The 17,110-nt window shown below is 32.6% G+C and overlaps 2 protein-coding genes across 2 annotated transcripts; one reads left to right on the forward strand and one right to left on the reverse strand.

Annotated features, from left to right (window-relative positions):
* The first annotated feature begins 6,322 nt into the window (after positions 1–6,322).
* On the forward strand, positions 6,323–11,104 carry LOC127098107 (spliceosome-associated protein 130 A). The gene is made up of 4 exons (XM_051036611.1): positions 6,323–9,509; positions 9,875–10,366; positions 10,562–10,717; positions 10,859–11,104. The coding sequence occupies exons 1-3, from the start codon at positions 6,495–6,497 to the stop codon at positions 10,697–10,699; spliced, it is 3,645 nt and encodes a 1,214-aa protein (XP_050892568.1). The 5' UTR covers positions 6,323–6,494; the 3' UTR covers positions 10,700–10,717; positions 10,859–11,104.
* Positions 11,105–12,514: 1,410 nt separating this feature from the next.
* Positions 12,515–15,790, reverse strand: LOC127098110 (caffeoylshikimate esterase). Its single transcript, XM_051036613.1, has 6 exons — positions 15,489–15,790; positions 15,250–15,406; positions 15,000–15,146; positions 14,663–14,793; positions 13,036–13,173; positions 12,515–12,943 (listed from the first exon to the last, which is right to left on the reverse strand). Exons 1-6 carry the CDS (start codon positions 15,489–15,491, stop codon positions 12,557–12,559), a joined length of 963 nt encoding a protein of 320 aa, XP_050892570.1. The 5' UTR covers positions 15,492–15,790; the 3' UTR covers positions 12,515–12,556.
* Between the last annotated feature and the right edge of the window lie 1,320 nt (positions 15,791–17,110).

The raw sequence follows: 17,110 nt of genomic DNA on the forward strand, positions 1-17,110 counted from the left end.
TCAGAAATTCAGTCAGCCTCTCATACCAAGCTCTAGGAGCTTGCTTCAATCCATACAGAGCTTTCCTCAACTTGTACACATGTTTTGGTAGATTAGGATCACTGAACCCTTTAGGTTATTCCACATAGACTTCTTTATTCAAGTAGCCATTTAAAAAGGCACTCTTCACATCCATTTGGAACAATTTGAACTTCAGAATGCAGGCAACACCTAACAACAACCTTATTGACTCAAGTCTTGCAACAGGTGCAAAAGTCTCATCAAAATCAACCCCTTCAACTTGAGTATACCTTTGTGCCACTAGTCTTGCTTTATTCCTAGTGATTACTCCTTTCTCATCAGACTTGTTCTTGTAAATCCACTTGGTACCAATGATGTTAGTCCCTTCAGGTCTTGGAACTAACTCCCATACTTCATTCCTTTTAAACTGCTCCAGTTCATCTTGCATAGCATTGATCCAATATTCATCAGTCAGAGTTTCTTTCACATTTTTAGGTTCAACCTTGGATACAAAGCAGGAATTTGAGCTATTCTCCCTTGATCTGGTAATCACACCACTATTGGGATCTCCTATGATAAGATCCTTAGGATGGTCTTTCTGAATCCTGATAGAAGGCACCTTGTTAGATGTTTCTAACTCAAGTCCAGGAGGAGTATCCTGTACATTTTCTATTGAAGTCTCAAGGAATGTTCCAACATCCTCTATGACATTGTATTCTTCATCTTTATCATCAACAATAACATTTATGGATTCCATCAGGACATTAGTTCTGGAGTTGAAAACTCTGTATGCTCTATTGTTAGTAGAGTATCCCAGGAATATACCCTCATCACTTTTGGGGTCCATTTTTCTTCTCTGTTCACGATCTGTAAGAATGTAACATTTGCTTCCAAAGATATGAAAGTAATTCACAGTAGGTTTTCTGCCTTTCCATATTTTACACAGAGTGGAAGAGGTTCCCTTTCTCAAGGTAACTCTGTTGTGAACATAGCAAGTTGTATTCATAGCTTCAGCCCAAAAATGCATAGGAAGCTTCTTTGCATGAATCATAGCTCTAGCAGATTCTTAAATAGTTCTGTTCTTCCTTTCAACTACTCCATTTTGCTAAGGAGTAATAGGTGAGGAAAACTCATGACTTATTCCTTCAGATGAGCAGAAATCATCAAACTTGGAATTTTTAAACTCCTTTCCATGGTCACTTCTTATTCTGATAACACAACTATCCTTTTCTCTTTGGAGTCTTATGCATAGATCTTTGAAGACATCAAATGAATCTGATTTTTCTCTAATGAAGCTTATCCATGTGTATCTGGAATGGTCATCAACAACCACATAAGCATATCTCTTCCCACCAAGACTTTCAACCTGCATAGGTCCCATTAAGTCCATGTGCAAAAGTTCCAGAGTTTTGGATGTTGTAGGAAGTCCAAGCTTAGGATGTGACATCTTGGTTTGCTTGGCAACCTGACATTCTCCACAGACTTTTCCTTCATCAATAAGCAGCTTTGGGATTCCTCTAACTACTTCCTTGGATATGATCTTCTTCATTCCTCTTAAATGAAGATGTCCAAGTCTTCTATGCCATAGCTTCACTTCCTTTTCTTTTTTGGCTAAGAAGCACATTGAGGAGTAGTTTGAGACTTTAGGTTCCCATAGATAGCAGTTATCTTTGGATCTGGATCCTCTCATAACTTCCTTATTTTCTCCATTTGTCACAACACATTCTTCCTTAGTGAACTGTACATTGAAGCCTTGATTACATAGCTGGCTTATGCTGATGAGATTAGCAGTTAGTCCTTTTACTAACAACACATTATTCAGTTCTGGAACTCCAGGACTGTCCAGCTTACCAACACCTTTGATTTTTCCTTTAGCTCCATCACCAAAGGTCACATAACTGGTAATATGAGGTTGTATATCTACCAATAAGTTATTCATCCCAGTCATATGTCTTGAGCAACCACTATCAAAATACCAGTCTTCTTTGGTAGATGCCCTTAGAGATGTGTGAGCTATTCTAGCAACCCATTGTTGTTTCTTGATAGGGGCATTATGCTTATGTGCCTTCTGCTTAGGTATGACTTGAGGGGTCTGGTTAGGATAACCATGCAACCTGTAACAGAAGGGTTTTATGTGACCAAATCTTCCATAGTAGTGGCATCTCCATTGTTGAAATTTCTTCTTTTGATGGTTAATCCTCCTGTTTCCATGATGTTGTCACATTGGTTGTGACTTCTGCTTGATTTTCTGATCTTCAGCCTTTGAGCTTTTGAATTCAGATGAGGATTCCTTAACAAAGCCTAAACCAGACATGGTTCCTGATTTCTGTCCCACCTTTAGAATTTCTTCCAACGTGTCAGTTCCTTTATTCAGCATTCTGATGGATTTTGTCATTTGATCTAGCTTAGAGGTCAACAAGGTTATCTCACCATTTAGATCATTTATGACTGTCAGATGCTTCTTCTTCTCAACTTCCAGCACCTTGATAAGTTTCTTCTGCTTTTCTCCTTGTAAACACACTTCTGCACTTTTGACACATAACTCTTTATATGAAGTATCAAGTTCATCAAATGTAAGTTCATCTCCACTTGAGTCATCATCAGAGGCACAAACACTAGTTAGTGCAGTGACATGTTTTGCAGATTCTCCTTCTGATTCACTCTCAGAGTCTCCATCAGACCAGGTGACAGATAGTCCCTTCTTTTGCTTCTTGAGGAAGGTAGGACATTCAACTCTAATGTGTCCAAAACCTTCACATCCATGACATTGGATTCCCTTGCCTTGGTTGGACTTTTCTTCAGATTTTGATCTTCTACTGTTGTCAAATGAAGTGTTCTTGACATTTGGTCTACCTTTTTGATCATTCTTCTTTATGAACTTGTGGAACTGTCTTCCAAGCATGGCTATAGCTTCTCATATACTTTCATCACCTCCAATATTTCCTTCTTCTGAATCCTCTTCAGTATTTGATACAAAAGCTATGCTTTTGTTTTTCTTTTCAACATTCTCACACAAGCCCATTTCAAAAGTTTGGAGAGAACCAATAAGCTCATCAACCTTCATATTGCAGATATCTTGAGCCTCTTCTATAGCAGTAACCTTCATGGCAAATCTCTTGGGCAATGATCTGAGAATCTTTCTTACAAGTTTTTCTTCAGACATTTTCTCTCTTAAGCCTCCAGAAGTGTTGGCAATTTCAAGAATATTCATGTGGAAGTCATGAATAATCTCATCCTCTTTCATCCTCAGATTTTCAAACTTAGTAGTCAGCATATGGAGTTTAGCCATCCTTACCTTGGAGGTACCTTCATGAGTTGTTTTGAGAGTATCCCAAACTTCTTTAGCCAGTTCACAATGATACACCAGTCTGAAAATGTTCTTATTTATCCCATTGAACAGTGCATTCAAAGCCTTAGAGTTTCCAAGGGCTAATGCCTCTTGCTCTTTGTCCCACTCTTCTTCAGGAATTTGCATAATGATTCCATCTTTACCTGTCTTCGTTGGATGTTCCCATCCTTTGTTGACAGCTATCCAGACCTTGCTATCCAGAGACCTCAAGAAGGCTATCATACGAGGTTTCCAGTCATCATAGTTAGAACCATCCAACATGGGTGGTCTATTTGAGAATCCTACATCCTTGTCCATGGTACTAGAAAGTAACGTCCCTAGATCTCACCCAGAAACTAACAGGCAGGGTGCCTGCTCTGATACCAATTGAAATTCTAGTAACAGACTATCGATGTCACACTGGATGTTATGACATCCAATTTTGCGCAGACAGGTAATGTATGCAGAAAGTAAATGTAAAAAGCAGTAAATGACACAGAGAATTGTTTACCCAGTTCGGTGACAAACACACCTACTCTGGGGGCTACCAAGCCAGGAAAGAAATCCACTATAAGAGGTATTAATTCAGGACTTAAACCACCAGTTTAATCCTATCACTTAAGACCTACCCAATGCAATTTCAATCTAAAAATATGTTCTAACTGTACACAAATATCCTCGTGCCTCCTTAAATTCTCTAAGCAAAGTTGATACTCGTTTAGCAAATTTTGCCTTGCACAACTAGAAGCTATCAGAATTGCATTTCACTTAGAAATCATATACTCACTTAGTGAGCTTACTTATGAAAAATCCATATCTTCATGACTTTTATCCAACCTTCTAATAGCTTAACAAATCTAAAATTCTTTATTTCCTTCGAGTCTCGACTCACAGACCTCGACAACTTTCTCTCTTTTGATTCCTAACTCTCTTTACCTATATAAATCACAAGAAAATATGTAATTAAGATAGTTCTAAGTATCAAACTCTAATTCTAAATAAATACAATAACTAGAGAAATGTCAAAAGTTTACTTGTAAATCAAGTTAATGAGTGTGTTACTATATTCTAAATGAGATAAATTGGGCATTTATCAAATTCTTTAATTGACTGACTTTGACTCATGCTCATGTTTGAAAGGTGAAGTAGACTTCAAGATTATTCCAAATTTGGTATTCATGTTTGCATTTCACACAAGTGTGTAAAGAAATGGACATTGAATCTAGCTACCATGTGAGAACAAACTAGTCAGTCTTGTTGCTCTCAGGTCTCAAATGCTACATTGATTTTCTTTTCTCATGATTGTGATTAATAAGATAATATGTTCTCTTTTTTTCTTATTGTTTCTATGTCAATATATTTTTTGAGTTTGGTTCCTTTGAGGGCATTAATCATTTGTTTCAAATATGTGAGAAAGTTGTAATCATCAAGTTTGGTGGACGAGATAATGGTGGGAATTTTAGTTGTTTCATAGAGATCAAATAATCGACTTCATCTCAAGTGGTTAATATTTAAGTCTTGATACCTATTTAAGATAATACATATTTGTTACCTACTAGGGCTTTATCTAATGGATATCTATTTAATACTGGTAAATTTTAATTAGATGTTGACTTGTTTGTGATATCTATTCAATATTGTTTAAGAGACGCTAGATCAAAGGGATAAATGGTGAGCTCTTTATTACGATTTTAAGCTAAAAAAAGTAAAAATGAGTTATATGTATAAGTTGGACTCACTTAAATAGTCAACTCAAAGTTGTTAGATTGGAGATGACTATAATCTTATAGATTTATAAAGTTGCAAATCATTTTTTAAATTGAAAATTGTTAACTATTAATATCTATAAGAAATTTGTCATTTGAATTAGAACAATGTTAAATGATAATAAGACTAAATCGTTATGAATTTTGATTGTTGATGGGTAAGTTATCCACTTAACCAATAAGCAATTATTTATAAATCATTTATTATTGTTGGATACTATAATAAAACTTAACACTTAGTTTGCTTTCACCACATTGTCTTGCAATTATTACTTTCTGCTTTTAATTGATTTATATTTTTCTTAACACAATTATTGCCAATAAACGATATAATTGTTTGATTAAAACTTTTTTCGACCATCGTTAAAGAGAAGCTCCTTATTTGTCTCGTTGAATTATTTAGAGAATTCAAAATAATGTTGTATTTTAAAGTGGTTCTTAAAATGATTGGAGTATGCTTAATTCCATCTCTTCTCGCTTGGTTGACATCTTTAAATTCTTGAGTGACGACTTAAAAGTTAAACCTCCCTATAATGTCTCTCGGCAGCATCTCCCTTCAAATATTTGTAAATTGAATGTTGATGGTGGTTCATTTGACAACCCATAAACTTCTGACTACGGTGTCATCATCCCCAATTCTAACGACGATTGACTCATTAGATACTTTGACTATTATGGTCACAGTCGTCGTAGACTTACGCACGTCGAACAATTGACGATAATAGATAAAACACTTGTTTTCATTCTATTATATCTGAATATGACTCAAATCAACATTACTTCTTCAGACATTGTTTCTCTCAAAGGTAGATCAATCTTTCATCCACGTTTATACATCGTATACATGTAATATAAAAAATACTTATCTTATAATTAGAATCTTAATTTCACTCATTTTTTTAGAAAAAATACTTATTAAATTATTAAATAAGATGCTTCTTTTATGTGATTGGTGTCATTTTTCATTCATGCCCCTCCTCATCTCTCTTTTTCTCTTCTCTCTTCATGTAAACGAGAGTTGGGCTTCTTTAAAAAAACTTAATTTCTTTTATTTTTGTTTGTTTCTTTTCTATTCTCATTCATAAAAAAAATTTCTTATATACTTACTATTTTGAAGAGAGATATTTTCTCTATCTTATTTCACTTGCTTTAGATTTTATGGGTGATTTTTCTATTTTGTGAATTTAAATGATGAATTGAATTATTTTATAAAAATAATTAAATTACTCACTCTTAAAACTCTAGAACTAAAAATACTAGCATAGCAAAATAGGGTTTATGTTCAAGGTTCCCGCTCCGCTCACATAGTTAAGAACAATAGAATGTTTATCTCAAATCGAAACACAAAACTCTAAACCCTAACCCCCATTTCCGGCTCCGCCTCACCTAACTCGGTAGCCATGTATCTCTACAATCTCACTCTCCAACGGCCCACCGGCATCATCTGCGCCATCAACGGCAACTTCTCCGGCGGCAAGGGCCAAGAAATCGTCGTCGCCAGAGGCAAAGTCCTAGATCTCCTCCGCCCCGACGACAACGGTCGAATCCAAACCATTCTCTCCGTCGAAGTCTTCGGCGCCATTAGGTCGTTAGCTCAGTTCCGTCTCACCGGTGCTCAGAAGGATTTTATTGTTGTTGGTTCCGATTCCGGTCGAATCGTTATTCTTGATTATAACAAGGAGAAAAATGTTTTTGATAAAATTCATCAAGAAACATTTGGTAAATCTGGTTGCCGGAGAATTGTTCCAGGTCAGTATATCGCTGTAGATCCCAAAGGTAGAGCTGTTATGATTGGTGCTTGTGAGAAGCAGAAGCTTGTTTATGTGTTGAATAGAGATACTGCTGCTAGGTTAACTATTTCTTCTCCTTTAGAAGCTCATAAATCGCATACTCTTGTTTTTTCAATTTGTGGTGTTGATTGTGGATTTGAGAATCCTATTTTTGCTGCTATAGAGTTGGATTACTCTGAGGCTGACCAGGATTCAACTGGTATGGCTGCTTCTGAAGCTCAGAAGACTTTGACCTTTTATGAGCTTGATTTAGGTCTTAACCATGTTTCTAGAAAGTGGTCTGATCAGGTTGATAATGGTGCCAATTTGCTTGTTACTGTTCCTGGTGGTGCTGATGGTCCAAGTGGGGTTCTTGTTTGTGCTGAAAATTTTGTTATTTATAAGAACCAGGGGCATCCGGATGTTAGGGCTGTGATTCCTAGACGGGCTGATTTACCTTCCGAGCGGGGTGTTCTCATTGTCTCTGCTGCTATGCATAAACTGAAGAACATGTTCTTCTTCCTTCTGCAGACTGAGTATGGGGATATCTTTAAGGTAACATTGGAACACGAGGGAGACCGTATCTCTGAATTGAAGATTAAGTATTTTGATACAATTCCTGTTACTTCTTCCATGTGTGTGCTCAAGTCGGGGTTCTTGTTTGCGGCCTCCGAGTTTGGAAATCATGCCCTGTATCAGTTTAAGGCAATAGGGGATGATGATGATGTGGAGGCTTCGTCTGCTACGTTGATGGAAACTGAAGAGGGTTTTCAGCCTGTATTTTTCCAGCCCAGGAGACTTAAAAATCTTGTTAGAATTGACCAGGTTGAGAGTTTGATGTCAATTATGGATATGAAGGTCAGTAATCTTTTTGAAGAGGAGACTCCTCAAATTTTTACTCTTTGTGGGCGTGGACCACGATCTTCTCTAAGGATCTTGAGAACAGGTTTGGCTGTCAGTGAGATGGCAGTTTCGAAGCTTCCTGGTATACCTAGTGCTGTTTGGACTGTGAAGAAGAATGTTATTGATGAGTTTGATGCTTATATTGTCGTGTCATTCACCAATGCCACACTTGTGCTTTCCATTGGTGAGACAGTCGAAGAAGTCAGTGACAGTGGGTTTTTGGACACTACCCCTTCCCTTTCCGTATCTTTGATAGGCGACGATTCTCTCATGCAAGTCCATCCAAATGGTATTAGGCATATTAGGGAGGATGGTCGTATTAATGAATGGAGGACACCAGGGAAGAGGACTATTGCAAAAGTTGGGTCAAATAGGCTTCAGGTGGTTATTGCTCTGAATGGAGGGGAGCTTATATATTTTGAAGTGGATGTAACTGGTCAGTTGATGGAGGTAGAGAAGCATGAAATGTCTGGCGATGTTGCTTGTTTGGACATTGCTCCAGTGCCCGAAGGCAGACAAAGATCCCGTTTTCTTGCAGTTGGCTCATATGACAAGACAATCCGAATTTTATCACTGGATCCTGATGATTGTATGCAGACTCTAGGTATACAGAGTCTTTCTTCAGCTCCAGAATCTCTTCTTTTTCTCGAAGTTCAAGCTTCTATCGGTGGTGAGGATGGTGCAGATCATCCTGCTAGTCTTTTCCTGAATGCTGGTTTGCAGAATGGTGTCTTGTCTAGAACTGTGGTGGACATGGTCACAGGTCTGCTTTCTGATACCCGCTCCCGATTCTTAGGATTGAGAGCACCAAAACTATTTCCCATTATCGTAAGAGGCAAGCGTGCTATGCTCTGCCTTTCAAGTCGCCCTTGGCTTGGTTATATTCACCAAGGACACTTTCTCTTAACACCCCTTTCATACGAAACCCTTGAATTTGCTGCCTCATTTTCATCTGATCAATGTGTGGAAGGCGTAGTTGCTGTTGCTGGTGAGGCATTGAGAATTTTTACCATTGAAAGATTAGGAGAAACCTTTAATGAGACAGTTATCCCACTTAGATACACACCTAGAAAATTTGTGCTGCAACCCAAAAGGAAACTTTTGGTGGTGATTGAGAGTGATCAGGGAGCATTTACTGCAGAAGTGCGCGAAGCTGCAAGGAAAGAGTGTTTTGAGGCTGCTCAAGCTGGGGAAAATGGGACAGGAAGTGCAGACCAAATGGAGAATGGTGGGGAGGATGAGGATAAAGATGACCCCCTCTCTGACGAGCATTATGGTTATCCAAAAGCTGAATCAGATAAGTGGGCATCCTGCATCAGAGTTCTTGATCCCAGGACAGGAAATACAACCTGTCTTTTGGAACTCCAGGATAATGAGGCTGCATTCAGTGTATGCACAGTAAATTTCCATGATAAAGAATATGGAACCCTTTTAGCTGTTGGCACAGCAAAGGGGCTGCAGTTTACGCCCAAAAGGAGTTTAGCTGCTGGATTTATTCACATATATAGGTTTCTAGAGGATGGAAGGTCTCTCGAACTACTTCACAAAACTCAAGTTGAAGGCGTTCCGCTTGCTCTAAGTCAGTTTCAGGGAAGATTACTTGCAGGAATAGGACCTGTTCTCAGGTTGTATGATTTGGGAAAAAGAAGATTATTAAGAAAGTGTGAGAATAAACTATTCCCCAACACAATTGTCTCTATTCAAACCTACCGTGATCGAATTTATGTTGGTGACATCCAAGAGGTATGTTTCTATTCAATGTTTGTCTCTATTTGTTAAATATCTGTATATTTTGAGTCAGACATTCTAACAAACAACCACTTTCCGTTATGATTTCTGGTATTTTCTGTTAGAATCTGATATTGCATTAGTTTCTGACATTAACTTGTCTTTGGCCGAAGTGTTAATATTTGAAATTTACTAAACTGGTTTTATATTAGAGCTCCAAAGGGATTTTTTGTTCTATATTTCAAAACTTGATTAAGGCAGAGATAAAACTTTCTTAATTTTGGACAGCATGCCTATTCACAGATTCAATGTACTGCTGCTTTCTGATTTCTGTTTCACTTGTAAGATACTCATCTAATTGTGTTGTGTACTCTCCCCAGTCTTTTCATTACTGCAAGTATAGACGGGATGAAAACCAACTTTACATATTCGCTGATGATTGTGTTCCGAGATGGCTTACGGCATCATACCACATAGATTTTGACACCATGGCTGGTGCGGACAAGTTTGGAAATATCTATTTCGTGCGGTTGCCGCAAGACGTATCTGATGAGATAGAAGAAGATCCTACTGGCGGGAGGATCAAGTGGGAGCAGGGGAAGTTGAATGGAGCTCCCAATAAGGTGGAAGAAATTGTACAATTTCATGTTGGCGATGTGATCTCATGCCTGCAAAAGGCCTCTCTTATACCAGGTGGCGGAGAATGCATTTTATATGGAACTGTTATGGGGAGTATTGGGGCATTACATGCTTTTACTTCACGAGATGATGTTGATTTCTTTTCTCATTTGGAGATGCATATGAGGCAAGATAATCCACCTTTGTGTGGAAGAGACCACATGGCGTATAGATCTGCCTATTTTCCTGTTAAGGTATACCTAATCTATATTATGCCGTAGATTCTTTCTGTTATTATTACAATTACTGTTTGCCATCCATATTTTCATGGTTGGGTTTGCCTAGGATTTATTATACTATACTTCCGGCAAAAATCTTGACACTGACAAATGTTTAATTTTATTCATTTAGTGTATATTTTAACCATTAGTATGAATGTATCCGTGTAGGATGTTATTGATGGGGACCTATGTGAGCAATACCCAACATTGCCAATGGATTTGCAGCGAAAAATTGCGGATGAATTGGACAGGACCCCTGGAGAAATTCTGAAGAAACTTGAGGAAGTACGAAATAAGATTATTTAAGAAATGATGATTAGAGAGGTATGATCCCCTATTTCTGTTGAGATACTCTATATAGTACTAGTATGATTTATAGGGTCCTAAGCAATACTTATAGATGCAAGAAGCCAAATAATTTTGATTTAACGAATACTTTATACTGGGATTTTGTATTTTGAGCAGGTGCAGGGGTTGGCGGAATCATGTTATTTGAGTATGTTACGAGTCACTAACAAAATGAAGAAAGCATGTGTTTTTCATCATACGGGAAGGTGGAAGCTGTGATTTATTTGTCATATTATGACTCATTGTACTCTGCATTTGTAGTGTGTCTTGTGGAAGGGAAACACATAAGCCGCAGTTGGCAATTTATGTTGTAATTAATGATAATTAACTGTTAATTTCATGCTTCGTGGATGTGATAAGCAACCCATCTCTCTCAATCTAACCTCTCACTGAGATGTTTAGATTCTTTTAACAGTTTTTCATACTTGCACGCAATATTTACTTAGGCAATTAAATAATAAGTTGAAAGCTTCAACTAGTCGCTTTTAGTCATTTTTATCACCAACTTCGTGAATGAAATGGATGTGTGGAAATTTTCTTCTTTTATCCGTTAATAAGTGAAGTCGATTAGGGATTGGTTTCTGACATTGATTGATAGCGATGTATATGTTTGATCATAAGAGTAGCTAGTTGTTACCACTGTTCATAATACTTTGATTAGCTTTTTTAATTACTATCATTTGCTTTAATTTAAGATCAGCAAAAATAATTGACATACACAAGTGGTGTCTTGGAATGGTTTTTAATACTTAATATTATAGTACTCTCAAAATGATAAACACCCATTTCTGATTCATTACAAAAACACTTACAAAAAATGTGAAATATTTCTCAATTTTTTTCTCTACTCCTATTCTTTTTCTTCCAAAACTGATGAGAAATATAAAATAATTTTATATTCTCAATCAATAACCATTATATATTCTACCATAGACTATAATGAAAAATAAAAAATAATTTTATATTATCAATCAATAACCATAATATATTTTCCCATAGATTATAATAAAAAATATAAAATAATTTTGTATTGTCAATCAATAACGATTATATATTTTGTCATAGACTATAATTATTTTACACTTACCAATTAAACTCCATGCAAGTAATATAGTATTTCAAAAATTGAAAATTTGAAACCACAAATTCAAATCACTAACATATCATTATATTTTTCTTTTTCTTTCTATAAAAATAAATTCTTTAATACCCATAAATTTAAATTAGGTATTGATAGTATAAATAATTCTTAAAATTTATTTTTTATTTTGAAATAAAACAAAAATATGACATTAAATTATAGTGTTTGATTGGTTGAAAATACTGAATCTCCAACTTAATTCAAGGATACCAAAAGTATTTTTACCTTTTTATAAATTATCTAACATATTGATTCATGATCTATTTTTTATTTTTCTTTAAATAATACATGATCCATTTTATTCAAATTTATTATAGTTGGTATCAAATATATTGGTTCATGCAAAACAGATAATAATATAACTTTAACAAATAAATAGACTCAGGATCAAAAGTTGAATCAGGAATATGACCAAGAGTAAGTGATATTAGAGGAGCTGGAACAAATCAAAATTTTGAATTCAAAATCAACTTCGTTATCCTCAGAGTCTTATAACTAGTAAAGTAGAAGACATTTTCATGAAAACATAGATTCAACTATATGAAAAGGAAGGTTCCTTAAAAGCATATGTTGAGTAGCAGAAGATGAAAAAACATGCCGAAGACGAGAAGAAAGCACATTCACAAGCCATGTTCACATTTCAATAAAAGATTTTATTTAAATAGATAAAGAATCTAACAACAAGAGTAAGTTCCTCTTGTAGAATCTTCATTTTCATTTTTCAATTCCCTCTCAATTCTTGTATTACCATACTTAGTTCTCTTCTCTATCCAACTAAAAATATCTGAAAAAACAATCTCCAAATTTTCTGGTGGCTCTCCATACAACAAACCATGCCACATTTTAGGGTACAATTTCAATGTCTTATCAGAGCTTGAAGCCACTTCATATAACTGTTTACTCACTGATACATCAGTAACTCTATCTGCTTCCCCATGCAATATCAAAAATGGCAATGAAACTTCATCCAATCTTTTTTCAATTTCTGTAGCAACTCTATTCAGTTCATAACCTGTTCTCAAACGTGGTTTTCCCTTGAAGCAATATTTATTACCTTTTATCTACAAAATCATAAATAATTATTATTTTATTTCAATATATATATATTTTTTTTTTGCATGTATAAATATATCAACATTTATTATAATTATACCTGTTTTCTGACTTCAGGAACTTTAAAAGCAATATCAATAATATCTTCCGTTGGGATTATTTGCCAAGTTGGAGTGAGTTTGCTTAGTGCACTGAATATAGTAACCATCCATGCATTCGGTTTTATATCATCTGCAATCTGTACAAATTATACTCTCATTAACTTCTAATATTTATTTATATTTATATATAAATGGAAATAAATTGTTGATATTTATAAATTAATAAAATTTTAAAAAACATTTGATTAATATTAATACAACTTGTAAAGACTTTTTTACATGACATGTGAATGCAAGAATTAGTATGCTTAATGATGCTAACAAAAATTTCTAATATAAGCAAACCATGCATAAATGAATAAGTCACTTTCATGGAAAAGTAAAAGTCTTTGTATTTGTGATGTGAATGTGATTTGGGGGCAGCTATAGCAATAGTTTAGACTTTAGGGTAATAAAAATAAAAATGTGATTAATAAGATAACTAAATTAAGGAGCACTCTAGACCTAAAAGTTAGAGGACTTATTATTATTTGGATTTATCATAGATTAGTATAGTTTATAGGTAGGCCCAAAAATGATATATTCTAATGGGTCAGTCATCATTCATTTATTTTGCTTTAACGAATCAACAAAAATTAATATTAAAATATATGTATCATTGTCACATTCATCTGACTTTGTATTTGCTTGTTTTTCAATAAAAATAATTACACAAGTTTGAAATTTTAATATCAATGTTTCTAGATTCAACACTGGAATTCTAATTCAAAGTTTTATAGTAATTGTGTATTAATTTCTAATAGTTTAGAATTTCGTCTATCAATAGAAAATAAAGTAAAATAATAATAATAATATTTTTTCCTAATATATATGTAATATATATTTTTCATAATTTAATGGATTGCATGATAAGTGGAAAAATAAAACAATATATATAATCTAATAAGGAATGGTAGTTTTTTATTTAAAAAATGGTTAAACTTATTTAAATCAGATGAAAATAGTAATAATAATTGAATTACAAAATATTATTTCTTTTTTTAAAAGTAATTATTTATTTATTTATTTATATTTAATTTTTTATATAAAGAAAATTTACTAAAAAGTAAATATATATTAATTAAGAGATATTTTGGTTATTATATTAATATGCAAAATCAATCCATAACAATAATTATATTGCCAACCCTATTTGATTACAAATAATCATGTTTCTAATAACCACTTAACTAAAAAGTATATGACAAATATTTATCATAAAATATTATATTCTCCTAAAAAGGTGTTTATATCTAAACTATTTTATACTAAAATAAAGTAAAATAATTTTTTATAAAATATAAAAATTATTTTTACTAAGTTATTAAAAAAATAAGCTCAAAATATGTGAATAATTAAGATGTTTATAATTCTAATGAGATAATTGACTTAGTATTTGAGAGGTGCTGTATTATTCATATGCATACAAGGAACAAGAAACATGTGATGGACAAATAAATACAAACTTGCAGACACGGTTGCAGAAATTATGTTTTTTCTAATCAAAATGAAAAAATAAATTAGTATGTATCACATTATACTATTACAGTACTATATAGAATTTAATCATATAAAGTAAAAACAAACCTTGCACATGGGTGCTGACAAAATAGCACCATCCCAATAATCTGGCTTTTTCCAGTGCAAAAGCATAGCCACAGCTCCTCCCATGGATTCTCCTAACAAATATCTCATCTTATTTTTATTTTCACCCTTTTCTGTTATATAGATCAAATAATTAAATAAATAAATTATCTTTTATAACAAAATAAAAATAAAAATACTCATATCAACCGAAAATATGCAGAAGTCCTAAGCAAAGTTTAAATACATTGTTTGATTCTGAATATGATTCAAACTCTGATATTCAGAGTTATGCAGATTAAAAAAAATTGAATTTAATTGGAGACAGCATTTATCTAACCACATATTTTGCTGAAATGATTGAAACAATCATCAATGACATCATCAAAATTCATAACAAGACCCGCTAATCCGTCTGATTTGCCATGTCCTTCATAATCTATACCATATACTGCATATCCACTTTTTACAAATCTTCTTGCTGTGCCTGTTAATTTTCATAATCACAACCATAATCATAATTAATTAATTTAAACATCCTGTCATATATAGTATAATAAAAGAAAAAAAAATGAAAAATAGTAAATTACTGTTCATGGTGATGCTGCATTCCATGGCATATCCATGACACATGAAGATTAAAGCTTTTGGATTTTCATTTGCAGGAATCCATTTCGTTGCTAATAGTTTCATTCCTCGAGAATTCAATACATATTCTTCTTCATATTTGATTTCAATTTCTTTCGCCTGCAAATATTAAATCAAACAAAAAATTAAGATAATTAATTACGGAAAAATAACAAAATGAAAGAGAAGAAGAGAAAAATACCATGAAAAAGAATAATTCAGGATGAGGTTTTGAAGCTTTTTTATGATTTATTTATGGTTTTAGAATATAGAAATAATTGGTTGTAACAATAATAAAAAAAAGAGAGTTTGGAATGATAAAGGTGAAGAAGAGAGAGTCTTTATATGAGTATGAGAAATAATTGCATGAAAAAGAGGGATAAGAATTAAAAAAATGGTGTGTTGTTGGATAAGAATTGGAATGGTTTTGGGTTCACTATTTATAGAAAAATAATAACAAAGAGATAAGAGAAAAATCATTTTTAGAGAAAACGTGTGGGATTTTATTCGATTCGATTCTTTCATTTGATTTTGTTTAATCAAATCTCAAAACTTTCTCCAACTTGCTTAGTGGTGTGTTTATTTAATTCCTGATTAAATTGTTTAAGTACTTAAGTGTAACTTAAACTATGGTCAAAATAAGTTGCTTCAATAACATAGCAAAGTCAACGTTTCATTAAAAAAATCTCATTAACCATATTGAATTTTTTAATTTCACACCATTCAAAAGTTATTTGATATTTTGCATTATTTTGTTTTAAGTTTAATTAAATATTAAAATGTAGTAAGTAAATAGTTTTTATATGGACAGTGACAATTAATTATCTGAGCCAAAAAAGTTAATTATGTTTTGCCTTTAAGTATAATGAAGTGAAAATTAAATATTTTTATTAATATGAAATATGTTATTAAAATACATTTAAACTATTTTAAGTATGAATTAAATGTATATAAAACCTATACATTTAAAGTACTTATTAAATTACATTTTTGTACATATATATAGTATTAAATATTTATAATTATTAAAAAATATTTGAATGAGATTATAGAAGTTCTGAATCTAAATTCAATTATGTAGTTGAGAATAGAGGATAAATAATATTTTTAAGAAAAATATAATTATAATTAGATTTATATTATATAGTAATGTGTATTTTTTATATAAAATTATTAATATATATATATATATAAATATATATATATATATATATATATATATATATATATATATTATATATATATATATATATATATATATATATATATATATATATATATATATATATATATATATATATATATATATATATATATATATATATATATTATAAATTGAATTGTAAAACAACTATTTACACTATATTTATGTGTATTCAATAAAATTATATCAAATACTACATACTCTTAAATATAAACTCTATTGAAAATCTATTTTTAATATATAAAAGTTACTTACTATCAAATTTACGTCATAACCTAATTAAAATTAATAAAACATGGTTATTCAAGTCTCTAATTGTCTTTTTGTATTATTGGTATTTGTTAATCCAATGTTAATATTTATTACATTGTATCTCTATTTTAAAGGAAAATATATTAATTATTATGAACCCAACTTTAGTAGGTGTGGAGACACAATTTCATATACCAATAAACTCTTTCATATTCGTTAGCAAACACATTGTATCCCTTTCAATTATAAATACCAATAAACACAATTTCATCTTTCCAAAGACATTTTTTACGGTTTCTTTTACTCTTTCAATGTATTTCACTATTTCCATTAACCCTAAATCTCTTTGATTCTCCCATAATAATCAA

The sequence above is a fragment of the Lathyrus oleraceus genome, chromosome 6 (assembly GCF_024323335.1).
Source record: "Lathyrus oleraceus cultivar Zhongwan6 chromosome 6, CAAS_Psat_ZW6_1.0, whole genome shotgun sequence".
NCBI classification, from domain to species: Eukaryota; Viridiplantae; Streptophyta; class Magnoliopsida; order Fabales; family Fabaceae; genus Lathyrus; species Lathyrus oleraceus.

Coding starts and splice junctions, on each gene's coding strand:
- LOC127098107 (XM_051036611.1), top strand. CDS start 6,495: ATGTATCTCTACAATCTCACTCTCCAACGGCCCACCGGCATCATCTGC. Junction 9,510..9,874: donor ATGTTGGTGACATCCAAGAG/GTATGTTTCTAT, acceptor TACTCTCCCCAG/TCTTTTCATTACTGCAAGTA. Junction 10,367..10,561: donor CTGCCTATTTTCCTGTTAAG/GTATACCTAATC, acceptor GTATCCGTGTAG/GATGTTATTGATGGGGACCT.
- LOC127098110 (XM_051036613.1), bottom strand. Junction 15,147..15,249: donor ATGCAGCATCACCATGAACA/GTAATTTACTAT, acceptor GAAAATTAACAG/GCACAGCAAGAAGATTTGTA. Junction 14,794..14,999: donor TCATTTCAGCAAAATATGTG/GTTAGATAAATG, acceptor TCTATATAACAG/AAAAGGGTGAAAATAAAAAT.